This window comes from Panthera uncia (genome assembly GCF_023721935.1).
Source record: "Panthera uncia isolate 11264 chromosome A3 unlocalized genomic scaffold, Puncia_PCG_1.0 HiC_scaffold_11, whole genome shotgun sequence".
Taxonomy (NCBI): domain Eukaryota; kingdom Metazoa; phylum Chordata; class Mammalia; order Carnivora; family Felidae; genus Panthera; species Panthera uncia.
Genome location: NW_026057578.1, coordinates 10,995,442 through 11,022,281, shown reverse-complemented (window position 1 = coordinate 11,022,281; position 26,840 = coordinate 10,995,442). Strand labels below are relative to the sequence as shown.

Here is a 26,840-nt window from a genome sequence, read left to right as displayed (position 1 = left end):
GGCCAACCGGCAGGGAGACTTTGATTCCAGGCCTCAACCCGCCTGGCCTTGGCCCCTTCGGGGTGCAGCTGGCCAGGGAAGGTCAGGCAGATTCTCAAAACTGAAAGCTGGTCGTTTGACTCAAGTCCAGCAGCCTTCAAAGTGCCGCACGTCCCCTTTTCCTGCTCCTATATGCAAAGTCCCATTTGTGCCCCTGGGCTGCGTGACTGGTCTGGGGACTGAGGGAGCACAGAGCATACCCCCACCCACAGCTCTGGCCCTGGGTCAAGGCAAGGCAGCAGCAAAAACAAAGGTGCCAGCTGAGGCTTCTTAAAATACAGTGATTTCAATATCCGCTTCCTGGCAAAAGGCTTCTCCTCTTGGTTCCAAGCAGAGTTTGTCCATCTTCTCAAAAGCTGAGCGTCCTTTCTCCCCTGAAATATTAAGGTGATCGGTCACTGGATTGTCCCCCACCTCAGCGTTCCTGCTCTGGTGAACCCAGCTGGCCTTAGTGGCAGAGGCGGGTGGCATTTGGGGAGCTCCTGCTGGCCACTCGCGTGGAGGGACCCGGTGCCTCCCCCTTACATTCAAGACAGAATTTGCTGAACTTTATTCCTGCCTCGCACCTGGCTCTCACTCCCAAGGATCATAAACTGAAGCTGAAGAGAGAAATAAGGCACTTCATGCCACCTCAATCATGAAGGAAACCCGTCTTGGCCAAGTGCAGTTACGTGGGTCGCCGACAGCGCTCGGCCTCTGTATTGTTTTGCATCTCTGAGGGCTGACCGTGGCCCCTCTAGCACAACCTTCCAAAGGTCGTCGCGAACCCCACTGTATCGCACACAACGTTTGATGCTGGACTTTACCGAATGACAGCGTGGCTTCCCGGGCTGCTGTTCGCACGGCCTCCAGGTCCGACTGGCACAGGCTGGCGATCTGATCGATGCTTTCAATGCCCTGTTTGAGGTGAGGGGAAAGAGGACCCATCAGGCAACATTTTAGGTAGCAGGTGGAATCTACTTTTTTGAGCTCTGTAAGACCAGCCCTAGCATGGTCTTTGGGGCCTCAGGCCCTTCCTTTTCTGAAGGCTTGTAGGTTTCTTATGTAGCCTCAAGTTCATCAGAAGGGCCCCCACCTTTTCGATTCTGACACCTGCTGCTGAGTCAGGCCATCAGCAGAGCTTTATGGATAGATTCCTTCTAGAAGGTCTGTCTTGAAAAATGGGAAGCCCTGCTTCCCTCTGGACCTTCCCACCTCCCCCTTGCTCTCCTAACTCTACCCTCTTGGGCAGGCCGTGAGAACATCAGTCGGAGCCCAGGTTTGGGCACAGCTGGCCCTGGCTGCTCTCCAGGGCCAAGGACCAGAGTGCACTTCAGCCTCTCCTCCGGAGCACCCCTACCCCCTTACTGGCTTGGCTGTTCGATTATAACCAGATGGTCCTCCTAGAACTTCCCTTGGTTTTGTTTTTTTGTTGTTGTTTGTTTGTTTTTTCAGAACGAATGGGGTGAGTTTAATCTATTTTTCATCAAGCAAATTGGCGATGGTTTTTTTTTTAAATGAGACTTCCAGATGCAGGTGGGTTTGAGGCAAGATGGACATCCTCTCATATCTGCTTTAAGTGGGTGAGTTGTACCTGGAGTCTCCAGAAGTTTCATATTCTCTGGTCTGGAGTAACACTTTGTAGAGTCCAGCCTAAGGAAGTAATTCAGAACTCTCTATTTTTTAAAAGCGTTACATGCCAAGATGCTCATAATGATATTATTTATAGTAATAAATAGATGACAAAGCCTAATTTTCTACCACACAAGAGTGGGGGGGATCTGTCAAGGTAAACCCTCAACGGCCCCTTCATAGAGACTTCTAAAGCACTGCCAGTCTACCACTAAGAGTTTCTGTTTTGCTCACTGTTTTTAAGCTATATATGTAGCATGATCAACAATCTAAAGACATTTAAGTTTAAGAGAGTGAGCACAAGTGGGGTAAGGGCAGAGAGAAGGAGAGACAGAAGCCCGATTCAGGGCTCGAACTCAGTGAGCAGAGGGATCATGACCTGAGCCGAGACGAAGAGTCACAGGCTTAACTGTGCCAGCCAGGCGCCCCCAGCATGATCGACAATTTTAAATACTCACACACACCTACAAAAGAAGTGTAGCAAAATGCCAACGGTACTTTCTACTAAGTATTGGGATGAAGGGTAACTTCTACATTTCTGAATTTTACACTTTCTTTCCTATAACGAGCTTATTGTGCTTTTAGAAAATATTAAATCGAGGCCATTAAAACACAATCCTAGACTTTCAAAGTGAGTCCCTAGGGCCACCTACTGCTTCAGGCCGAGCCAGAGCAAACGCTCCTTGACTACTGTTGAGGGGCCTCTGCTGGTAGCACTGAGGTCTGCTCTAAAACGAGCTCTTCAGGGGCGTTTTTTTGTTTGTTTGTTTGTTTTTTTGTTTGTTTTTGTTTTTTGCTGGCGGTAGTTTTGGGGGGAGGGGAGGGGTATTCCCAGTGGAATAATTTTGAAATGAACCAACTGGAACATTAGCCATAAGCAGGCTTCTCTCCGTCACGGGCGAGGACAGGTCAGACTCACCCTGAGGTGTTTTAGCGCCACGCACGCAGCCTGCTGGAGTTTCCCATCGTTCTCCATCAGGGCGTTGGTGTAGAAGACCAGAGCCTGGAGAATAAGGTTGCCGTGAATGGGGGGTCAGCCGAAGCCATGCTGCCTGTGGCTAATCCTTCTAATGCTGGAGGGCTCCTCGAGCCCTGCTTCCCCGTTTCTAAACAAAAATCGGGCTGTGATCTATTCATCTCTGGGCCAGGCGCACCCAGTCCCAAGACGTATGCTGCGGCGTTTGGTGTCTCTCTAATAAACACACTGGTCCCTGGGCTGATGGTAATCAAAATGAAGAAAGCTCTTTTCATCTAATAGTATTTTCCAAATCTAGATAAAATGCTGCATCGGAGCGATCCGATGTCTGGCCAGGGCCACTCGAAGAATTGGACGTGCAGAGGGAGGCCCGAAGGCCGAGCACCTCTTCCCTTCAGCCCTGGTCCCCGGTCCCGGCAATGACCCCGCCCCCTCCGCCACATCCGCCAGAAAAGAGCTGCATGGGCTTCACGAGACTCTGCAGGTTAATTAGGAAGCATGTGAGAAGGTACCCGGCCTTTGGGTGGCCCGAGACTACAGTCAGGCCTCGGTATTGCCCTCCTCTACCTTGGGGGCTGGTACCGTCAATCTAGAGTAGTCACAGGCCCAGGAACCTGAAGGGCAGAGGGGTCCGGTTTCTTGGTTTTCAAACGGACTGAACCCAACGAATCAGCCAGCCACACGTACTAGCTGAGATGAGGCTGGCCGTCAGAACCCTAAGGAAGAAACGCTCTCCGTGCAAGCGACATCTCAGACCAAACGGGAATGTTGGCGTTGGCGGCACAGATGCACGAGGCGGTAAGCCGTGAGGTTCCATGGGTCCCTCGGGTGGCCGCCAGCAACCCCAGGTCCCTCCCCAGGGCTGGCGTCGCCCAGGGCAATGGCCTGAGAAGGACCGCATGCATGCACGTGCCAGGGAACCTCCCTAAATCTAAACATCCTGGGACACCTGGCTGGCTCGCTGGCTCGGGAGGTGGAGCAGGTGACTGGGTTGGAAGTTTGGGTGTAGGGATTACTTAAAGTAGAATCTTTAAAAAAACAAACAAAAAAAACCTCGCAGCGAAGGCAACCCCCTTCAGAACATCCCTTGTTATTTTTTCGAGAGACGAAGCCTGTGTCCCCCTGGCTGTCACACACAGGTAGCCATGGGGCTGCCGCCTCCCCGCCTACCGCCACCGTACCTTCTCCCGAAAGCTCTGGTTCCGTGCCGCGCTGGCCAGGCGAGCACTAGCCGCCCTGCACACCCGGGGGGTCCCGTCCAGCTGCAGCAGTGCCCAGGCCCGCAGCGTCTGGGGCAGGGGCTGGAGCTGGCCCAGCCGCTTCCCCTGCAGCTTCCTGATCGTCTTGACTTGCCCCGCACACTGCAGCTCCTCGGCAAGTGTTACTGGAAGAGAGGAGTGGGCCCAGGGTCCCTCTGACTGCGGTCGGCAGTACAGCTGCGCGTTTGTTTGGCCACCGCCGTGTTCGTGTTCGGGAAGCAGATCCCAGGGCAAGCCCCCACGATCACCAAGGCGCAGCCTGGATCGGCCTCAAGGGGGTGCCTCCTGGAATCTCTAGGAAGGCTTTCCGGCAAGGGGTCAAATCACCCTGAAAATTAATAAAACCTCAGCCCGTACTTTTAAGGACTCCGGCCAGCCACCCGTCACCCTCCTATCCAGCTCTGACCTCTGCCCTGTGCTTTCTAAAACCTCCTTCCCTCGGAGGTCATCTCCCTGCGTGGGCTGAGTGTACAATCTAATTCCATCTGGGGTTTCGAAAGAACAGCCGGAGGGGAAAGACGCAGTGGCTCGAAGACACTGGCTTCCAAAGAGCCAGGACAGAGGGTCCCACGGACGGAGACTCCTTCGTTCTTGGCGTTGCTTTGAGGCGCCCTCCCTCCCAGCCCCTACCTTCTTTGGTGAGCTGGGCAAAGTGCTTCTCTAGGTCAGACACCCCCTGCCTCTGCAGGTAGCTGTGAAACTGGAACCAGGTGACCGTCTGTTCTTCGGGGAGCCCGGCTCCGGGGAGCAACCCACCACAGCTGACCACCTGCTCCAGGAGCCTTCGGCATGCTGGCGAAACAGGAGAAGGCCGTGAGGAGAGACTGGGCCCCGTGGAGCTCCGCCGCCGGGCATGGCTGGGGCAGTTTAAAGGCCTTCTAACGGCATGCGGACGGGTGTCCCTCACTGTGCCTCCTGTGCCCAAGAGAAGGAGCACGCTGCGGCTGGGGTCCGCAAGCCCCACATGTAGTCATTCTTGGGGTGCACTCCATGCCCGAGGCTGGGGACTGGGAGTATTCAGGCCAACTAGCAGCCAGATGCTGCTGGCTGGAGCTTCCAGAGGCCCTGGAAGGGAGGACGGCTGTCAGCTGTCAACAGAGAAAGATGCTCTGCTTTCTGAGGAAGAGTCCAGCCAACACTTTAAGACACCTTTATCCTGCCGACCTTTCTAGAAGCGTTCTTTCCTAACCCCTTTAAGGTTCTGGTGGAAGCCGTGCGGTCCGTCCCCGGACAGATGTGCCAAAAGGCTAACATTTGCAACTTCAGGGCTTCGCAGACCCCTTCCTGTCCCGGGAAGAGGCGGTGACGTGTAGCTGAGAAGTGCCCTCCCTCTGGTGCCATGGAGACAGAGACAAAGACGGGGCTAGAATGAGGCCCTGGGGCGGGAGGGGGTACCTATTTCCAGTTGTCCCGGGTATTTCCCTCGGACTCTGTGCAGAAACGTCTTCTTGAGTTGGTTCAGCAGCGTCGTGCCGGAACAGGACAGGACCCTGCCGGGCTCAGTGCACCCTCTCCACAGCTTCAGGCACCCCTTCCTCCGTGTGGCCTGGGGGACAACTGAAAGCCCGGGTCGGGACCCGACTGACGGGAAGGCCGAGCAACCGGGTGGCCCCAGGATTTCCTTCCGCTGAGGCCTGAGAGGTCAGGGGCGACAGGGTTTCGTGCAGCTTTCCTTCCCACATCACAGCCTGACACGCCAAGGACCGGCGGCTTCGGCCGTGGATGCCTTCCCTGGGCCCGTACCGCGGTCCTCGCAGCTCGGACAGCTGCTGCCACCAGCCTCTCCTCACGGGCAAGGGGAGGCTCCGTGGGGGGCAGAGGCAGAGCGGGGGTCACAGCTGTTTCTGGGAGTGCGTGCCGTGTGCCTTGAACGCGTCCTGGCGATTACCTCACGGAACAACACTACCCAGTGGCCTCCTCTTTAGACAGGTGGGGAAGCTGAGGCCCAGAGAGGTGAGTCATTTGCCCAGAGCCACACAGCCCACCGAACTAACTCCAAGGCTGTGTGGCCTCCCTTCTGCGCCGCACAGCGTGTACGTCTGAGCACAGCCCCGCCACCACCCCAGCTCGTACCCTCTGGGCGCCAGTGAGCTTTGGGCATCAGGACGGGAGACGAGGCTCCCCTGCCCTCCAGAGCCCATCGCTTCGTGCCGTCCACACGAGAGCGGCCCGTGGGCAGCGGGCAGTTACTTACTTTCTTCAATGGATGCTGCCTTGCTGACCACCTCAAAATCCAGCACAGAGAGCATCTCCAGAACCTGCTTTTGCTGCACAGCTTCTTCCAGAAGGCATTCCTGGACCATCCTCGACAGGTTAGGAGAGGCAAGTTTCTGGGAAGCAACCCACGATGCTCCAGGTTAGCACAAACATGCCCTCTGAGGCCGCCGATCACGACCGCGGCCCCCACCTGCCTCCCCCCAGCTTTTCTGTGCCGGTGGTAGCTCTCTGACTCCCGTCTGGGGGTTCCTGCTTCCCCAAGGTGGCCGAGATGATGGGATGCAGGCTGCGGCTTCTGGGGGCCTCCTCTGCTACCAGAAAGGGCCAGCCTGCCTGAAAGTGAAGCGAGCCAACACAGGAAAGCAGAGCTGAGAGAAACCCAGTTACGATGTTTTTTGAAATCCTGGATCCACCTGGGCCTGAAGCCTACCCCAGGGCCTTTGAGTTCCATGAGCCAAAAAGTTCCCTTTGGTTGAGCCGGTTTGGTTCGGAGCTCTGGCAGCTGCCGCAGAAAGCCACAGCCGCTGCTTTGGGGTCAGCACTTGGACTTTCAGGAGAGCCACGTGACCTTTCACCCAGGCCTGGACCTTCCACAGAGGAGCCTCCCCAGTCTCACTGGCTCTCTTCCTTGCACCGTGCTCCCCACCACCGGCAAGATCAGATCTTCGCAGAGAGGACTCCCGCCCCCCAGCCCGGCTTCCCGGCAGGCCGCCCCACCCCCCACATCCCGTGGCCACACCTGCAGCAGAGTTTTGCAGACGTGGAGGTGGACGGTGAGCAACATGTCCAGCTCCCGGGTGCCGGCCGTCAGCTCCCGAGGTGACGCTGTCCGTGCTGGCAGCGGGGGCGGGCTCCTGTCCTTTCTGAGTTGGATTGAGAAGAACTGGGTGACCGTGCCAGTTAGCGGCTCAGCTCCCTCCGCGGGTAGAGGGGACCCTCCCTCCCTGGGGAGCTCCGATCAGGGAGGCCCGCTCCACGGCCCAGGCAGATAGAGTTACACCGAGGAGAAAACCAACAGAAAAGAAGAGGCAAAAGCCGTCAACGAGGGGTGGCACGGGCCCTGGAGACTGGGGCGGGGGGCGTGGGGGGCCACCTCCGGGATGTGTGATCTGAAGGCAGAAGGCTGCGGTTCAAGCTAATCCTTAGCTCTGTGACTCTGGACGGGCCTGCCCCCCTGGCCTCAGCGTGCTCATCTGTGAAGTGGGGACAGGCACACCCAGCTCCGGGCAGTGAGGGGTCAGGGTAAGCCTGCCAGCAAGCATCGCACCCGGCACCACGTTGGCCTCGTGGTGGAGGCCGAGCCCGAGGCCTGAGGAAGGACGGACGCGACACCGGGATGCTGGGTGGGATCGTGAGAGGAGAAGACGAGATGTACTGTGTGTCCTGTCTGGTGCTGCTGAGATTCGGGTACAGGAGCCAGGCGTGAGCAGGGCAGGTGGGGGTGGAAGTTTGCACAGAAGAGGGGGCCCATGTCCCTGCTGCCCGTTTGGTAGAGGACAGAGGTCCTACTGTGTCCCTTGTTATTTTGTAAGAGAAGAACCCAACCAGGCCATTGCCCGCAGCTCGGGACCGTGCTGGGGGGTGGTCGTGCACTCAGTGGTCAGCACGCCCCTGCTCTGTGCCCAGCGGCAGGCATGCAGGGGTGGGGGGGCGCAGCAGAGGAACACAGTAAGTACCAGTCGGGACCAGGGCGATGGAAGGCTGAGGCTGCAGGGGCCGACAGGAAGTGCGGAACTGAGGCCCGTCGCCAGGGCCGGTGCTGGGAGGGGAGGGCGCCTACCTGGGACCCTGGCAGCCCCCACACAGGGACAGCTCCTGCGGGGCGAGGTCAGCATTGAGGAAGGCGAAGCTCTCCAGGATGCACTCCATCAGGCTCTCAGAAGAGGCGTGCTCCTGGCGGGCGCCACGGGGCTGTGGACAGAGTGGCAGGACCTTAGGCCACAGACCGTCACCACCGGGTCCAGGTCATGAGCACCGCCCCTCGGAGCCCAAGTGCAACCCCCCACATCAAGGATGGGCACAGGGCTGCGGAATCCCCCGAGGCCCCCCCCCCCCCCCCCACCGAGTAGCCTGGTAGGTACGGCTCCAAAGCCCGAGGGACACAGACCCGAAAAGCCTCTCCTGGGCTCACAGACGCCCACAGGGACAGGGCGAGAGACAGGAGTGAGCGGGCAAGTGATTGGGGTGGGGGGAGCCCGAGAACACGTGTCCTCCCCCAAGAGGCCAGACTGCCACCTGCTGCTTGGGAATGTGGGGCCAGACCGTTCACTTTTCTAAGAAAAGCTGGAAACCTAGATTTTTGTGGGAACCTGCTAGTTTTTGAACATGACAGCTAATCCCAAATCACTGTAAAAATAGGGTGTGAGTCAGGCTCAAAGGGAGGCTCAAAGGCTGCCCGGTGAGCTTCTAGATTTCAGGGTCTCTTCTCCCAGGGAGATGTGGAAGGAGAGGATGGTTGAGGCACCCCCTGACTGGCAGGGATGAGGAGAGTGCTGGTGCCACAGGTCCTGCCACGGGCTGAGTCCCCCAAAGGCAGATCCCTTCCTCGGGATCTAGAAATCCATTGCTGGAGATTTTGGTCTCCCCTCCATCCAGGGCAGGACCCCAGGGCTTGCTCGGTCCCCATCCCTGGCACGCCCAGGCCACGTCCCACACGAAGCCACCCAAGGCACAGCCTGAGCAGATACCGCCTTGAGAAGCAGAACTAGGCTCCTAAGAGTTGAGCCCGCGGAGAAAACCTTGTTGTTCTCTTGTTAGAGAATAACAATGGCTACTTGCGGGTCTTTCCTCCAGCAAAAAAAAAAAAAAAAAAAAAAAGTACGTTGGTGTATATATGTGCGCGCGCGCGCACACACACACACACACACACTCACACACACACACACCAGTTCTCATTATTCCAGGTGGTACCAAACCATTGCTCCTAAGAGAAATGCAGAGACCACTAGCCTCCGGTCACATTTTTATCAACCCATCAGTACAGGACCTCATTTCATGTGTACTTCTGTTTAAAGACACCTTATTTATTTAAAAAAAAATTTTTTTTTTTAATGTTTATTCTTGAGAGACGGAGTGTGAGCAGGGGAGGGGCAGAGAGAGAGGGAGACACAGAATCGGAAGCAGGCTCCAGGGTCTGAGCTGTCAGCACGGAGCCCGACGCGGGGCTCGAACTCACGGACCATGAGATCATGACCTGAGCCGAAGTCGGACGCCTAACTGACTGAGCCATCCAAGGGCCCCGAAGACACCTTATTTAATTTACACTGACAGTTCGTTCACACTGAACTCACACCTGGACGAGGCTTATGTAACCTGGATTTTGTCAGTGAGGCCCTGCACAGCCTTCCTGGGCTCACTTCACGCGGTCGGGCCCATCCAACAGCTTGAAATCACCAAAAGAGAGGGCAAAAACGTGAAACACGCGGCACAAACTAGACGGCAGAAAGGGCACACGCGTTGGGACCGGGCTGCAAGAAGAAGGCAGAGTGTGTGAACCCTCTGTGAACAAGTGAACCCCTGGTTCGGCCCCAGCCGGGCACGTGCATGGCAGGTGACTCTGCACGTGCCCGCAGATGACCGTGAGCGCATCACAAGTACTGATTTTGGAGTTACAGGTAAGCCTTACAGCAAGTAGATGAATGAGAAACACACAGAATCCATGAATGGTGAGGACCGACTACGTGTATACACACACACACACACACACACACACACACACACGTTATACACATACACATCAAACCAAAAACTATGGCCTATGCTCACTTCTATTCTTCGAATTCGGTTTGGTACAAGAAGAAAAGCTCCTCAAGTACGTTTAAAAGTATTGCCTGGGGGGCCCCTGGGGGGGCTCAGTCGGCTCAGGTCATGATCTCACCGTTGGTGAGTTCGAGCCCCGCATCGGGCTCTGTGCTGACAGCTCAGAGCCTGGAGCCTGCTTCGGATTCTGTGTCGCCTTCTCTCTCTGCCCCCCACTCACACTCTGTCTCTCTCTCTCTCAAAAATAATAAAACATTTTTTTTTAATTTTTTAAATAAAAAAATAAAAGTATTGCCTTACTGCAATATTATTTTAAGGCTTTTATGTAAAGGAGGTATGATTTTTCCAAATACAGCCATGTGACAGAAGCTGCATGTTGCAGCCTCAAATCATTCCACACAGAAAGGCTGTTAAGAAATACAAAAGAAGTGACTTTTTTTTTTCTTGAAATTCTCCGGCAGCTCCTTTTCAAAAGAGCGTAGCAGTGATAAACAACTTTGTTTTGAAGTTCAGTTTTTAAAGATACAAAGTGAAACTTTCTGTCACTGGTGCTGAACGTTGGAGGTGGGTGTGTGTGTGGCCTACACAAGACAGCGGTTTCAGCAAGTAACTGATGCTTAAGTAGCTGCCACTGTTGCACATTTTGTTGTCCATACATTTAAAATGATGTAATAGGGACGCCTGGGCAGCTCAGTCGGTGAAGCGTCCGACTTTGGCTCAGGTCATGATCTCACAGTCTGTGGGTTCGAGCCCCGCGTTGGGCTCTGTGCTGACAGCTCAGAGCCTGGAGCTGCTTTGGATTCTGTGTCTCCCTCTCTCTCTGACCCTCCCCCGTTCATGCTCTGTCTCTCTCTCTCTCTCAAAAATGAATAAACATTCAAAAAAATTTTTAAATAATAAAATAAAATTATGTAATCAGAAAAATCGAATAAATCTGCCCAGGCCAGCACTATTGAGAGCCACCCGAGGGCAGCTCTTGCCACGGGCCCTGTCGAGGAACAAGCTCAGAGTAGGGTGTGTGGCTGCTCGAGGCCTCTTGTGGCACCAGCTCTGACCCTAGACACGCCCCAGGTCTGGGAATTGAACGCCCAACCTCAGCCCCGCCTGCCTGGGCCAGAAGATGCCAGAGGGGGCCAGGTTCTCTGGCCAGACAGGGAGCAGGTTTTCTACCCCGGTCCCCGACTTCCACTTCTAATCGTCCTCCCGGCCAGTGAAGGCCATTGTTCTCCCCACTGGTCAGATGAACAGACTGAGGCCCAGAGAGGAGACGTTGCCCAGCTGGGTCACGGGGGAACGAGGCCAGGATGCCGGCCCAGGCTGGCTGCCCCCAGAGTCTGCTCCCGGTCGTCAGGCGCTAGTAAAGCGGGGCCGCTGGCCCTCCAGGAATAAACCCACCTTCAGCCGGTCCCTGCAGCCGAGAACCTGGTACTCCAGCTCCCGGAGCTGGGGCTGGGCAGTATCCATGGACCTCAGTAAATCCAGAACCTCTTGCAGCGGCCTCTCGAGGGTCACCCCAGGCCCATCCGCTCCGTCCTCGGCCTCTCCTTCGTCATCGTCTTTCTGGCTACCCGGGACTGTATGCTTGTGGAATGGGGAGCCCCGTGGCAGGCTGGGGCCCTCTGTTCCCAAATTCCTCCAGCCAGGCTGCTCCACAAATGAGCCTCCGGCCAGGTGGGCCATCTCCGGCAGGAGGCCCAGGGATTGGGGGTCCTCCTGGGCCTCCTCTTCGATGGAGGTGTTGGGGCCAATGGCCACGGGCAGGAGCCCCACGTCTGAGGTGGATGCCGATGTGCTGGTCTCGGTGTCTCGGGGGTCCTCAGAGCCGAAAGAGTCCATCTCGGGCAGCTCCTGACTCCGGCTCCGCAGGCCGGACCCCCGAAGGTCGCTGTCGGACAGGTAGCCGAGGATGGAAGGGGCCTTTGGCCCACCCAGCAGCAAAGCCTGCTGCGCTGGCCGCTGCAGGACAGACTGGGGAGGGGGACACAGGACCAGCCTGACTGCCGCACCAGGGACTTCCTGCCACCCCAGCGGGGCTTCCCTCCATAAAGACTTGCCCCGCACACGCGCATTGTCAACGTGACTGGGGTCCACCAAGGTGATTGGCGAACTGGAGGTGTTGACGGGACCCTGCAGCCCCATCCCCCCTCTAACCCCCCCCTTTCCAGCCCCTGAGGCCACTTTGCTGCTTGTCACATCCTCCAGGCTCCACACCTTCCTGTCCCAAGGCCTTTTAGAATGACTGCTCTCTTCCTGGAACATTCTTCCCATATGTCTTTGTGGTCATGCTCTTGACCCCTCAGGTCCTTACTCAAATGGCACCTTTTCTGGGGACCTATCCCTGGACGCCCTGTTTTCAGTAGCAACTCCCACTTTGCCCCAGAAGTCCCCTCTCCCTCCCTGGTCTGTGTTCCCGTGGTCCTTAGGCCCTTGATCAGCCGGCGCTCCCTGAGGACACTGTCCCCACCTGGCCTAGAACAGAGCCTGGCACAAAGTTGTGAATGAGCGAACAGCTGACACCAAGCTTGCCCTGCTCTGTGGCACCCCCTCCCTTCCCCTTACCAGACAGACCAATAATAATGTCTGATGTTCCAAAGCACCATCTGTTTTTATCAGGTGTTCTTTGAAAGCCTTCTCATTCATTAACTCACTTAATCCTTGCAAAACCTCACCACAGTGGTGCCGTTATTTTCAGTTCTCGGATATAGAAACTGAAGGCCAGAGAGGTTGGGTGACTTGCCCAAGGTCACACAGCAGGTGAGAGGCATAAATAGCATTTGAACCCAGCCGTTCCGGCTGCAGAAGCCAGACTCTGGACCACGTATGATTTCTTTGACTGTAATATGCTGGGCGCACCATGGCCAGAATACGGAAGAGGTTGACAACAGTAGCTGGTGCTAAGGAAGGGGCCCAGATCCCCGGAGGTCACAGGAAAGAGATGTTTTACTGGACACCATGTCAAGGTATTACCTACTGGAAACGTACATTAAATTTAATTTTGAAACAGACTATGGCTGGGCTGGTAGCACCACACAGAGAACCCCATTCCAGGCTTCCAGGAGAACCAGCCAGGCCTCGAACCAAGTCCAGAGGCCCCCAGAATGGAGGGCTGACAGGAAGGAAAACAGGACAGAACACCACCCAGGATGATCCCCAAACCAGGGAGCACGAGTCCAAAGGGGGACCGGAAGTGCCCGGCTGCCGATCCCAGCCCCACGTGCTGGCCCCTGGGGAGTCGCGCCCACCCACGGTCCTGGGGTGACCACAGCATCCCTGCCCTGGTGAGGCTCACTCACCAGGTAGTACCTCTCTCGGAAGCTGGGCGTGCTTGGGGGTGTCCAGTTGTACAAGGAGCCCTTTCTGCTGCCCATGGAGAACTTGCCCGTAGGGCTGGGCGACACCAGGAAGCTCTCGGTGTCAAACGGGCTGGAGGAGAGAACAGAGGGCCGGGGTGTCGTCAGTGCCTGGGAGAACGCGGCAGCACAGAGAAGACCTCGGGGGACTTCAGAGGAAATGGAGGTTCGGGAGGGGCCTGGCCTCGCCTGGGGTCACAGTCACAGCCTAGGGATTCCAGGGGCACATTCTCAACCCCCTTGGGAACATCTCACCACCCTGAGGGCCCTTAGCCCCATGGCAAGGGGCAGTGACTGGCCACCAGACATGTGAATGACACCCCCTTCAGAGGGCCCCTCAAGAAGCTGAGCGGAGGCACAGTGGACACTCCGTTCTGCCATTTTCTGGATAAACAACGTCACCATCCCTCTCATCCCGATCTGTAACAGGGGTGCCATCATTTATGGAAGGACCTCTGTCGGTCATGGTCACACGTAAGGCTGAGAAGCCAAGGTGGGTGTGTGAAATACAGGGGAGCTGGGGCTCCAGCCTGGCCCTCACCCAGCCTGCCCTGGGAGCCAGTAGGTCTGGGTAACCTCCCTGCCGCACGGACACCGGCTCGCTCTCCTTTGCACAAAGGCCTGGCTCCTGCTCTGTGGGTTCTAGACGCTTCAGGCCAGCAGGACGCCTGCGTCCTTGGATTTGCCCAGCCTCGCATCGGATGGTGCTGGGCCGCCCGCGACCCTATAGACTTGAGGGCCTTCCCTGGAAAGAATAGTGTGCAGCCCCCACTGGAAGGATGAGGACACTGAGGCTGGGGGTTCACCCGGCTCACTGGGAAGAAAGCGGCCTCTAGTGGCCCCAGGCCAGATGGAGAGACTGGGCAGAGCAAGCTCCAGAACGGAAGAAGCGTGCCCCAGCCCCTTAGCTCCTGCTGCACCTGCCTCGGGGAATAAAGAGAATTCTCTCCAAACACGAAGTTTCATTTGGGGCAAAAGAGCCCTACTGACAGAAAAACAGAGCCTTTAGAGACCACCAGCATTCACTGAACGGCCCAAGAAGGTGACGAGTCGGCCGCCCCAGATGGGCACTGCCCCTTGCCACCTGCGATGCCCGAGGAAGAGCCCCCGACCCGGGAAGGACGTGTTTTCGTGAGCGTCCCCATCCGTGGGGTCTGGGGTCCACGGGGCCTGGTGGACGGCAGGGGCCAGTGGGGAATGAGGTGGTGGGAGCAGTGAGGAGAGCCCTCCTGGGGAGGGGCAAGGCTCCTCCCTGGAACCCAGCCCAGGAGGTCACCGGAAAGGGTCCTGGCCAGCATAGGCGGTTTGTTGAAGGAAGGGAATTAAGACTCAGAGGGGCGGGGGCAGGGAGGGTGGGCAGAGGCTCCAGCCTGGCCGTGGGGCCCAGTGAGGGCAGGAATGCCCACAAGTGGATGCTAGGGTGTGGTCAGGCCACCAGAGGAGCCAGCGAGGCCCTCTTCCTTCTGCTCTGGGTGGGAGTCCCCTCTAGGTGGGAGTTTGGGGCCAGCCTCGGGGAAGGACATCGGGGCCTGGGGAGGAGGCCGGCCCCCTACTCACTTCCACAGCACCTCCAGCTGTAGCTTGATGGTGCCCAGCTCTGTGATGTCCACCACGATCACCTGCGGCCTGGTCGTGAAGAAGTCAGTGATGTCACAGGTCACTGTGCCCACGGCCAGTGAACTCAGGCCCCTCAGCTCTGTCACCTGAGGGGGTGGGAGTTGTGGATGACGCCTGAGCCCAGCCTCTGGGCACCCTATCCCCGCCCCTGCGCCTCACCCACCTTGATCTCGAAGTTCTCGCGCAGCGTCGGGATGAAAACCTTCTCCTCCTCCTCCCAGGTCTGGCTGTCGTCAGACTCGATCCGGCCCTTCAGCTTCCAGCGCTGGCGGCCCAGGCGCATGAGCACCTGTGGGCCCGAGAAGGGGCGGGTCAGCAGCCCCAGGGAGCCCCTCCCCGGCGCCACCTGCCTGGAGGCCCTTCCTGCTAGCTGGGAGGGGATGGGGACAAAGCCCAGCTGGGACCCTGGTTCTCAGCAGCTCCCGCCCCCCAAAGGCCTTATGGGAAGCCCTGAGGACTGACGCCCGAGTGGCCATACCTCGTACTGGTCTCCGGGACAGAGGCGTGCATAGCCCACGAAGCCTAGAACAGAGACAGGCTAATCTCCTCTCCGCCCTGCTCTGCCCCTGCCCCACGGACCACAGGTCCTCCCTGGGGGATCCCCTGCCCACGTGTGGGTATCACCTTCAGGGAGGGATAAATCGTCATGACGGACAGCGGACAGGCCCGGGCCCTCATGTCCACCTCAGGGGATGGGACTTGGCTGAGGTCACAAGTCACGTGAGTGGAAACCCAAAGTTTTCCTGGACCCCTGGGACCCTGACCAAACCCCCAACCTCAGCAGAAGTCCCAGGACCCCCAAGACGGCCTGACCACCCCCCCCCCCACCACCAAACTGGCTTCTGCCCACCGACCCTCGTCTGTTACCTTTCATCCTGATGTGGAACTCTCCCAGGTGAACCTCCAGGGCCCCCTCGATAAGCCACATGTCCTGCAAAGCCCCACACGAGGCGGCTCACGGCCGGCCCCTGGGCCCGGTGAGGTGGGGGAAGGGGGGCCCACGGATCCCGCCAGCCGGAGGCCCCAGGGAGCAGATGGCAATGGTCCTCGGGGTCCAGCCCCCCCAACACACACACACGTAGCCCTCTGCACCCCTCACTGCCCCCCACCTCGGTGCACTCCTGCAGGCTGCGGCCCAGCTCCTGCAGGCTCTCCCGGGAGGCGCGGCTGGGCGGGCACCTGGAGAAGGCCCTCTGCATGTTGGAGGCCCCGTCGCGCAGGCGGCACTGGATGCAGTAGCCCTCGTAGAGTTCGTCCACCTGCGGGGGGCGCGCAGGCTGGTGGGCGCGGGGGCCCCAGGCCTGCCTGCCACTCTCACCCTCGGGAGAGGCCGCGCTGCCCTGGGTCCCCTGCCCCGGAGAGTGTGAGCCCCCGGGGGCAGGGGTCACATCGCTCATCCACTCCTGTGCCCGGCGCCCGGTGGACGCCTGCGCACGAACCGGCTGGGCGAAGGCATCGCTTCCCCTCTCCCTGCCCCGCTTTTGGGCTGCAAAACAGGGGAGGTGGGTTTGTGATATCCTGCCCGGCCAGAACATGGAAGAGTTGGTAGGTAAAAGCTTGAGGGGCTTGCTGTGTGACCTTGGGCCTGTCTCTGTCCCTCTCTGGGCCTGTACTCTCCCATCTCTGCAGTGGGGTGGTTGGACTCAGTCTCTCACCCTGTGAGCTGGAGCATGAATGCGGTCTTTTAAACCCCACAATCCTGGGGAGCCCAGCCACCCCCTGACCCGCCCACCCCCCCCCCGCCCCCGGGCCCACCCCCCCCCCCCCCCCCCCCCCCGGCAAGCCCCAGCCCTGCCCCGTGACATCCAGGAGGCAGGCTGACCTTGCTGATGTGAAACTCCATCTTCCGGATGTGCCTTTCCACAGAGCGTGTTTGCTTCTCCCAGAGAAAGAGAAGGTACTTTGAAAGTAGCCTGGGCCACCCCCTCCCCGGCCCCCACCCCCTGCCCCTTCCTCGGGTCCTAACACAGAACTGGGCTCCCAGCCAGGCCAGCCCCTCAGCATCCTCGTGGCTGAGCCCGTTTCCCCATTTTACAACTGGGGAGGAAACCTCCTGTAGGATGGCCTGAGGGACGAAACGCGGGCAATGACATCAGTCCCCCATGAGCCCACCTTGCTTACCGCAGACAGAAAGTCGCACCCACCTTGTCCAGGTCGTAATAGAAAGCCTGTGGGAAGGAGAGTGGGGAGAGACAGGTGTCAGGGCTCTGGGTGCTCCTCCACGACCCACGTGGCTACATCCCAGGGGCACCTGAGCTCGGAGGTGGGAAAACCAGCAGCCACTCCCTCCTCTGGGCCCTGCAGTCAGCGGCCCGGTTCCAGACTGTTCCAGGCCGAGGGGGAGGAGTGGAAAACGCATGCGCTTTGGGTGAGGCAGTTCTGGGCCTGGCTGTGTTTCCCAGCTGTGTGTCCCAGGCCAGTTACTCAACGTCTCTGAGCCTCTACCTCCTCATGGAAAATGGACTGGCCACAGAACACATCACCTGCCCCGCAGGGTTGCTGTGAAGGGCAAAGGATGAGGTAAGCCCTCAACAAAATGGGGGTCACTGTGATTTGATTGTTTAAGGGGTGATTTCAGCCATGGCCAGAAGAACCGAAAGCAGTGGGGGTGGAGGAGGCAGCCAGCGTCCCCCCCCCCCACCACCACCCCAAAGCCTGGGGGTTCAGGCTTTGGGAAATGCAAATCCAGACTGGTCCAGCCACGCCAGGGGCCAGGGGCCAGCCAGGCAAATCTCAGTGTAAAGGGCCAGACAATAAAACTTTGGCTTTGGGGGCCGCATGGTCTCACCATGGTAGTCTGAACTCAGCCACAGACCACATGTCAGTGATGGGTGTGGCCCGTGCTGATAAACTTTATTTCCAAATAGGCCCTAGCTCGCCCGAGTAGCTGAAATCACTCTATTTGAGCCTGGAGGCGTTTCTACAAGGTTGGAGCTTCACTGGGGAGAAAGAGCAAGACGTGGGGGAGCGGGGAGAATTGTGACTTCATTCTTCTAACGCTGACCCAAACCTTCCATGCGCTTTCGTATGGATGTTTACATGACGATGGGACCGGGGAGGAAACTGTGGAAGGTGAACTACCAGATTGTCCTCAGGGGTCGAACAGCGTGGGACACAGAAGACTGAGGGGAGAGCGGCATGAAGCTGGAAGGAGGGAGGGATCAAACCCTCCAGAAGTGTGTGCTTTCCCACGAATGCATTTATGAGAAACGATACATGTGCGGTTATGAGAGGAAAACTCCGTGTTAGAAATAAAGAAATGGGGAAGTTCCCGAGGCTTTGGAAAGAAAAGTAACTGTGCGGGAAAAGTCAAGAAGCAGCAGCGTCCAGGGAGGCGGGACCCCACGTCCGTCAGCCCACTGTGCGGCCCCAGGGCGGCCACGCCTTCCCTTGCCTCAGTGTGCCCATCTGTGAAATGGGAGTAGCGAAAACGGATGAGCCTTTATACGGCTGCCCACCTTACAGTTACTTCTAGAGCCAGAGAGTGGAGATGGACCCTGCCCGAGACTGTGGACTCCTGAATCTTGAGGCATGGGGCAGGGGGAGGGGGGAGGAGGGAGGGCAGAAGCTTCCCAACAGTCCGTGAGGTTAAATTCCTCAGGGTCCAAGTGAGGTGAGTTCATCACAAGACAAAGACAGTCCATTCCTCAGGCCTGAGCTCCGGGACTGAGATTTACACCCGTGATGCGGGCAGGGGGGGTGAGGGAGAGTCCGTCTTTGTACCCCAGGGAGGCTGCTCCGGCGGGAAGGGGCAGGGAGAGGTCTCACCAGCCTGGAATTCCTGCGGGTGTCCTTGTGGCGCCCTGACAGGTAATCCAGCTCGGCCTGCTGGGTGCACAGATACTCCCTGCGAGGAGAACGAGGAAGAGGAGTTTGCAAAGTAGCAAAAGAAGAAGAAAGACATGGCCCGGTGCCCAGGGTTCCGGAGTGGAGGCAGCCCCAGCTGCCGGCTCGGAGAATAGAGGTGGTTCTGAGCCGGCTCAGCGGTCAGAGGGGCGGCGCCGTCTCGCCCACCGGAAGCCGGGCCCCAGCTCGCTCAACCTGCAGACCCCACACGCTGGGGGCTGTGTGCCCAGCGCTGTGCAGAATGAGGAACCTCTCCGTTGACAGGTGCTATTGTTATTATGCCCATTTTAGAGATGGGCAAACTGACCCTGAAAATTGGCAAATAACTCAAGCGCAGAGTCACAGCAGGGACGAGGCCGAACCCGGGTCTGAAAGCAGCAGTGGCCTCCGGAGGCCGCTCTCTTCACCCCAGCCCACGGGGAGGTCAGCGAGAGCCCGCCTCCCTCACGGACGAAGACAGGCCATCCTGCTGTCGGCCTGTGTAGGGCCAAGGACCAGAGAGGGGCTGGAAGACCCATTCTGGGACGCACAGAGAGAGCTGTGTGGCTGGAGGGGACGCTTCACGTTCTTTTCCAGCCAAAGAGCCTTAGACGTGAAGCGTGAGGTCTGGACTCCGGAGCCACGGTGAGGCCCCGTCCTGCTTCATCAGAGTTTACTAGGCCACCCCAGGAAGGTGACTCGCCCTCTCTGGGCCCACTTGCACCATCTGCCAGGCCGCAGCTCACTCAGGGGGTGGGCTCCCCAGGAAGAAGGGGGTGCTGTTGAGTGAGCCCAGACCGGTCTCCAACGTGAGGTCCTTACGGGAATCACCAGAGCGGTCCTGGGAGATGCGCCCCTTGAAGACAGGCTCCAGGCACCCGGCCCCAGCTCCCGCTCCGCGCCAGTGCAGGTGGGGCGTGCGGTGCGCCCCGTGGGTGGCGGATGACAGATGTCCCCTGGGCTGGCGGTCAGGGCTTGGCGAGGGGGGGCAGGTGACCTTTCCCCGGAGCCCGGGGTGGGTGGGGGAGGGTTGCGGACAGAGGGCGGGTCGGCACTGGCCCCGGAGCCCCACTCCCTGCTTCCTGGCCGTAGGATCCTGGACGAGCTGTGTCCCCTCTTTGGGACTCAGTTTCCTCTCCGGGAAAAGGTGAGGAGGCTCTCTGATAGCGTTCTTCAGGGATTCAATGGCGAGATGCCGCTGCTGCTGTTGTCACTGCTATTAATTAGTGAGAAACAGAGCAGGATCGCAAGAGGCGGAGGGCGGGACAGGCCTCCGGCGGGAAGGAACGGCGGCGTGCGATTCAGGACACGCGCATGCGCGCTGAACGAGGAACCTGGGGCGCGGCAGCCTCCGCGGACGCTCCCCTGCCCGGGAGCTGCTTAGCAAGGGCCACGGCACAGGTACAGGAGGGCAGATGGGGCATTTGGGGAACCAGTGGAGGCGGGGAGTGAATAATAGAAGAGTCTAGAAAGGTTGAAGGTCAGAAAGGACCCTGAATGCCCGCCCGAGGGTAGTAGGGAGCCATGGGAGAGACTTGAGCAGAGCAGGGGTGGCAGGTGGAGAAGGGGTCGGTGGGGACGGGGCTGGGACAGCAGCAAGGGGGCTGCTGGGAGAGAGGAGGCCCCTGGACTGGGCGTCACGGAGTCGAGGAACCTGGAGGGGCTACGTGGCGGCCCCCCCATGTGACTTATTCACGGGGCAACACTGCACTGAAACCACAGTTCTCTCTCGAGCCCTGACCTCTTCCGTGAACCTCGGGTTTGTGCCCGAACTACCTCTTTTCATCTCCACTTGGACGATCTCTCTCTCTCTCTCTCCTCTCTCTCTCCTCTCTCTACCCCCAGTCCCTCCCTCAGTCAATCCCCTCTGCTCCACCTTCAAAATGTATCCTGAAACTGACCCTGTCCCCTGCCCACCCACCCAGCTGCCACCTGGTCAAGTCCACCTGGACCCTTGTAGTGACCTTCTTACAGGCCTCCCCGCCCCTCGCAGCCTATTTTCCACGTTCGGCCAGAGAGTCTTGTTAAAACTGAACTCAGACCACACCCTTCCCCCCCCCCCCGCCCCCCGCGCAGAACCCAGCTCAGCCAGAGTGAACACTAAGTGCTCACGGGCCCCATGTCATCTGGTCCCCATTGCCCCCCGACCTCCTCACCCTTGCCTCCCTCTCTCAGCTCCCATGCCGGCCTGCTCACTATGCCCCTAATGCTCTGATCATGCTCCTGCCCCAGGGCCTTTGCACATGTGGCTCCCTCGGCCTGGAATGTTCTTTATCCATTACCTGCTGGGCTCACTCCTTCACCCCTTCAGGTTTTTGCTCAAATGTCACCTTCTTAAATGAGACCTTCTTTGAACCCCTTATTCAAAATCAGCCCCACACCTTACCTTGATTTGTTTTCTACCATGGTACTTCCCACCATCTGACCTATTTCTGTATTTTGCTTTTCTGCCCTGTTTATTGTCTGTCTCCCATTAGGAGGCTCCACGGGGGCAGGGGTTTCCGTGTTTTATTCACTCCCACACCTTGTGCCTGGCCCTCCGTTAGCCCTCAAGAAAAGCGCATGGAGTGGGGCACGTGGGTGGCTCAGTCGGCTACGTGTCCGACTTGATTCCGGCTCAGGTCGTGATCCCACAGTTTGTGAGTTTGAGCCCCACATGGGGCTCTGCACTGACAGTGTGGAGCCTACGTGGGATTTTCTCTCTCTCTCCCTCTCTCTCTGCTCCTCCCCACCCCCCTCAAAATATAAACAGATACACTTTAAAAAAAATAGGTGGAGTCAGTGACCGAATCTTCCTGTTCTGGCCTCTGCCCAGCTAGCCAGCCCAACTCTCTCCTTCACTCAAATCCAGCCACCCGGGCCTCCTGCCCTACACTCTCCTACCTCAGGGCCTTTGCCCGCGCTGTTCCCCCTGCCTGGGACGCTTATCTCCCAGAGCCCAGCACAACCGTCGGGACCTCCTTGGTGGGTCTCCTCTGCCTCTCCATCGCCTTCCTCCGCGCACTCGGGGCTGCTGGGAGTTCTGTTACTGCTTACGTCACTTCTGTTTGGCCATCTCCCCTCTCCACCATAAGCTCCCTGAGGCCAGCATCCCCCCCGCGGCGTTCACTGTGTCCCCAGCGCCGAAGGGTGGGCCTGAGCGCGTGGCTGCACCCGGGACGCGCTTGTGGACTGCAGGAGCTCCCTCCTTGGCCTCTGGCAGACAAGACCCGACCGTGTTCTCTGAGGAGAGGCGGAGCGGAGAAGCGGCAGAGAACGCACGTTTCAGGGACAACAAACACTGGTCCTTACTTGAGGCCTCTCTTGAGCGCTTCGAAGATCTTCTTCACCTGCTGTGGCTTGGGGTCCGGGCAGACAGACCCCTTCCGCAGCGTGCCATACATCTTGGAGGATTTGGCAGGCATTCGAGCTCTCACGGAGTTCCCGTGGATGGACTTTCTGTGAGAAGGAATGAGGGGCAGAGCTGGGATCCGGACAAAGCCCTCCCCGGCCGGGGAGGCGGGGGCGGGGGGCAGGCACTGGGGGACCGGTGGCCAGAGCCCGGGGCAGTCAGGAGGCCTGGCTGAGTCCCGCCCCGCCACCGCCGAGCCGTGTGAGCTCAGGAAAGTGGCCGGGACTCTCCAGGCCTCGGTTTCCTCATCTGCGAAATGAGGGCTTGGATTTGAAGATTAAAAGACGAAGAAGAACCTGACGCGAGACATCAACGCAGCGGGAAGTGCAGTCGGGCAGCCCGAATGCCAGTGTTTTCGGCTCAGTGTGGTCTGTCCGTCCGGACAAAACTACTCGGGAGGCCAAATCGTAGCCGTGGGGCGTTCCCGTGGGTGGGCACTTGCCTGCTTTGCCTGCACAGGACCCACGCCTCTCCCTCTATTACTAACACCCCAGTTTTCCTCTGGGGCCCCTCCCCAACTCCGCTGTTCATGCATGTGGTTTGGAGGGAGGTGGCTTGACAAATCACCACACACACAGACACACACACAGACACACACACACACACACACACACACACACACACCTGCACACACATACACAGGCATACCGAAGCAAATGCATGTCTCAGGCCTGGAGTCAACATACTCCATTTCCCTGGCTCAGGGAGAGGCACAGGACACAAATCTGTCCAGTAACCCTGCCAGGAGTTTGGTTCCAGATTCACAGACGGGAAAAGGATTCTTTCTTCTGACATTGCTATTCCGGGGGAACATACACCTGGAACAGCCAGCCATTTCCTTCGCATCATGTAGGGGGAATGGAGGCAACACAGGGAGGAGCAGGTGGAGGCAGACCAATTCCACACAACCATGAGCTCCTGGATCCAGCTATGCCTGAAGCTAGACCTGCCCGTGGAATTTCACTTACATGAACCAGTTGGTTCTCTTTTCTGCCTAAGCCTTTTGGAGTTGGGGTTGGGGACTGAATGATCTTAAAACCTGATGTCCCCAGGAGCACCTGGGTGGCTCAGTTGGTTGGGCATCCGACTTCGGCCCAGGTCGTGATCTCACAGCTTGTGGGTTCGAGCCCCACGTCAGACTTTGTGCTGACAGCTCAGAGCCTGGAGCCTGCGTCAGATTCTGTGTCTCCCTCTCTCTCTCTGACCCTCCCCTGTTCACACTCTGTCTCTCTCTCTTAAAAATAAATAAACATTTGGGGCGCCTGGATGGTGCAGTCAGTTAAGCGTCCGACTCTGTTTCGGCTCAGGTCACGATCTCATGGTTCATGAGTTTGATCCCTATGTCAGGCTCCATGCTGACAGTGCAGAGCCTGCTTGAGATTCTCTCTCTCCCTCTCTCTCTCTGCCCCTCCCTCCCCCACTCTCTCTGTCTCTCTCTCAAAAAAAAAATAAACTTAAAAAGATTTTAAAAACATAAACACTAAAAAAAAATTTTTAAGGAAAAAAAAAAAAGAACTGATGTTTCCCAGCAGTGACAGCTGTGTCTCTCAGCCCTTGAGGGGTACACCAGCGTTTCAGGATTGATTATAGTAGTACAGGGTGAGGGTATCCTCGTTACAGTCCCGGGCTGGTTTCACTGGCACCTAAGCCCCTTCTAGAATCCTATGCCTCGTCCACTAAGTGCAAGACCAGGGCTGCCTCCGTCCGTCCTCTTAAAGACATTGTTTCCCAGGTATCCCTGCACCAGATGTGGCTTCAGGACTCCCTTCTCACGGGAGAAACAAGAGTGGAAATAACACTCGAACGTCTGGGTCAGTCTCTCAAAGAAGCTTCTAGCTTTTCCTTCCAGCTGCCTCCCTCCCTGTCTTCCTCTCGGGTGCACTGAGGAGCCTGCTTCAACCTGTGCTCTAAGGTTCCTCGGGGATGGAGACAGAGGGGGAGGGAGGGGGAGAGACGGAGAGGGAGGGAGGGGGAGAGAGTGAGCACGAGCAGGAAGGGGGGAGGGGAGCAGGGGGGAATAACCAGTTTTATTTTTTTTTTGTCAAATGTACTTCACCTCTACACTGAGGTACTACCCAAGCCTCAGTTATTTATCTGTCAAATGGGAAAACAATAGACCCTAAATGAGAGAGCAGTGCTGGGAATTCTCTGAGACACCAGGGGAAACATTCGGCACAATGGAGGCAGTGGGTGCCTAATAAATGTTTGCTACCGTTATGATAATCACATCCCATCTGTATCTGTCCCTGCGCCCACAGCCTGGAAAACAGTAGGTGCTCAGTAAATACTGAACTGAACGGGACGAGGGAAATACAGTGTGTCGTGGGGACTAGAGAAGAGAGAGTTGGGGGAGCCCAAGGGCTCAGCGGGACCTCAAGGGAAGAACAGGATGAAGGGTCGTCCCAAGAAGGGTGTTCTGAATCGGGGGACAGTGAGTCAGGGTGGAGGGGAGGACGCAGTCCAGTCTGTGTGTGATGCTGGGCGGACAGCAAGGAGAAGGCTTGACCGAAACAGAGTGAGGAGACCCTTCCCGCCCTGTGGGAGCCGAGGAGGGGGAGCGGGGAGGAGTGGGTCAGCTCCCAGCTTCACAGACCCGGACGATGACAATCCGGGAGCATCGTGACGGTGCCCGGATAGAAGGTGCCCCCTGAGTGTCTGTTGCTTCCCACCCCTGCTGTAGGAGCTTTAAATAAACATCGATTTAATCCCCATTGCAAGGTAGGGAACCGGAGGCTCAGAGAAGTGACTTGCCCCAGATCACGTGAGTGACAGAGCTGGGACCCAAACCCAAACATGGGCAGATTCCCAGCCCGGGATCTGAACCACCCCTCTGGGGGCAAGGGGCAGGGTTCCCTCAGGGTCCTCAGAATCATCTGGAGGACCCAGGCTCAGATTGCCGAGCCCTCTCAGCAGAGGCCCCAGTCTCAGGTTCAGCAGGTCTGGGGCGAGGCCTGAGAATCTGCATTTCTAACACGTTCCTAGGTGCTGCCAGTGTCGCTGGTCCAAGGACCACGCTTTGCGGACCACCGTCTTAGGGGATTCACTCGGGGCACATCCTCCTGCTGGAAACCCAGGTATGCATCTCCCCGGGAGCCCTTCAGAGTTTGCTGCACTTTTGCGGCCCAAAATCAAGGGTACCGGACCCCCCGACTCACTCAAACACTCACAGAGGGGCTTTCTGCGAATCAGGCACCATGGTGGGAGCCGAGGGCCTGGGGTCCTACCCTCGAAGACTCCCCGTCCCCGGGAAGAGGGGAGGATTGAGGTCTGGAGAGCCAGGCAGGGGGCAGGCAGGGCACAGCTTCCAGCTCCTTCGGCAGGCCTGACAAGTTCACTCTGGCGCCCCAAGAGGCTGAACGGGCAGCCAGGCTGTACATCCAGCCCAGCCAGATGTGGCACATTCCACACACAGATACAGACACCTGCTGTTGACTCAGCAGAGAGGAGCTGCCCCGGCCGCCCCTCCGGTTGGGTTCCCTACCCCGGGAATCCTCGCCATGTTACATGCCAACGATCCAGAAATAGCGATCCCCGGCCCTGCCCACGCCCTGAGAACTGGGTCCTAGGGGATGTTGCAGCAAGGAAGGATCGGGGGGAGCAGGGGACTTGCCACGCTGGGAGCTTATGTTGTCTCATGAGACACAAGCTCCTGGTCAACCACCCATGGACAAATCCCAGCCCCGGGGGTCATAGGTACTTAACCTCCTAGAGACGCAGTTTCCTCATTTGTAAAGGGCAGAGAAGAGTGCCTACCCCATAGACCAGTCATGAGACCATCATTCACTCAACAAACATTTACTGAGCACTTACGGCACACCAACCAGCATTCAAGGGGCTGGAGGTAAAACAGAGACCAAAGCAAGTAAAAGCTGTGTCCCCGCGAGCTGCCATGCCAGCTGGGGGAGGCGGTGGGACAGCCGGCACAGGCTCTGGAGCTAGGTGCCCGTGTCTCTATTCGGTAACCCCACTTACAAGCTGTGTGGCCTTGGGTAGGTTAACGAACCTCTCTGTGCCTCAGTTTTCGCATCTGTAAAATAGGGCCCGGGGAAAGCGTTGCTGTATGCGTTAATAAATGTAAAGGGTTTGAGTAGTGCCCGGCAAAGGACAAGGGTTCCGTATGTGTCAAAGTTAAAGAAGACAATAGGAGCGCCTGGGTGGCTCCGTTGGTTGAATCTGACCCTTGACTTCGGCTCAGGTCACGATCTCATGATTTGTGAGTTCGAGCCCTGCGTCGGGCTCTGCACGGACAGTGTAGAGTCTGCTTGGGATTCTCTCTCTCCCTTTCTCTCTGCCCCTCCCCCTGCTCGCGCTCTCTCTCAAACTAAATACATAAATTTAAAATATAAATAAATCAGTAAGATAATAAATATCCAGGCCCTCCCTCCGCCCTCCCCCTGCCTGAGGCCACACCACCCACCTCCTCGAGCAGGCCGTCCACAAAGTTGACATGCCAGGCGGGAAGAGGCGGGCAGGGCTGCAGCCTTCGGAGAGGCGGGTTTCGGACGGGCTCAGGCCCCTGGCAGGTGGGGTGCGCGAGCAACTCTGGGGGGGGGGGGTGCCGCGCAGGAGCCCAGCTCACCTGCCAGCTCCCAGGGGTCCCCGGCCCCCGGGGGGTGCGTACCCTCGGCCGGTCCCCGCTGCCATCTACCCGGAGACCTCCTCACCCTCACCGCTGCGGCCGCGCCTGGCTTCACTGGCTCCCGGGGAAGCTCTGAGCTCAGTGCTCTCGTCTGAGGTTCAGCGGGACGGGCGCGGTGCCGGGCTGCTGGCTCAGCCGGGGAAGTGCAGCCTTCAGA

At 58.1% G+C, this 26,840-nt stretch overlaps 1 protein-coding gene across 1 annotated transcript in view; it reads right to left on the bottom strand.

Annotated features, from left to right (window-relative positions):
• Positions 1-297: 297 nt before the first annotated feature.
• Positions 298-26,840, bottom strand: part of RIPOR3 (RIPOR family member 3) — a 73,469-nt gene continuing 46,926 nt past the window's right edge. The window contains exons 3-22 of the mRNA XM_049649868.1: positions 21,945-22,091; positions 18,597-18,675; positions 16,973-16,996; positions 16,651-16,704; positions 15,938-16,087; positions 15,696-15,759; positions 15,307-15,350; positions 14,992-15,117; positions 14,769-14,914; positions 13,155-13,284; positions 11,257-11,829; positions 7,883-8,013; positions 6,842-6,965; positions 6,080-6,215; positions 5,281-5,442; positions 4,516-4,677; positions 3,808-4,010; positions 2,570-2,653; positions 846-936; positions 298-413 (exon numbers count right to left, since the gene is read on the bottom strand). Of these exons, the coding sequence (XP_049505825.1) occupies positions 310-413; positions 846-936; positions 2,570-2,653; positions 3,808-4,010; positions 4,516-4,677; positions 5,281-5,442; positions 6,080-6,215; positions 6,842-6,965; positions 7,883-8,013; positions 11,257-11,829; positions 13,155-13,284; positions 14,769-14,914; positions 14,992-15,117; positions 15,307-15,350; positions 15,696-15,759; positions 15,938-16,087; positions 16,651-16,704; positions 16,973-16,996; positions 18,597-18,675; positions 21,945-22,091 (2,734 nt within the window). The 3' untranslated portion in view covers positions 298-309. The remainder of the gene's footprint in view (positions 414-845; positions 937-2,569; positions 2,654-3,807; positions 4,011-4,515; positions 4,678-5,280; positions 5,443-6,079; positions 6,216-6,841; positions 6,966-7,882; positions 8,014-11,256; positions 11,830-13,154; positions 13,285-14,768; positions 14,915-14,991; positions 15,118-15,306; positions 15,351-15,695; positions 15,760-15,937; positions 16,088-16,650; positions 16,705-16,972; positions 16,997-18,596; positions 18,676-21,944; positions 22,092-26,840) is intronic.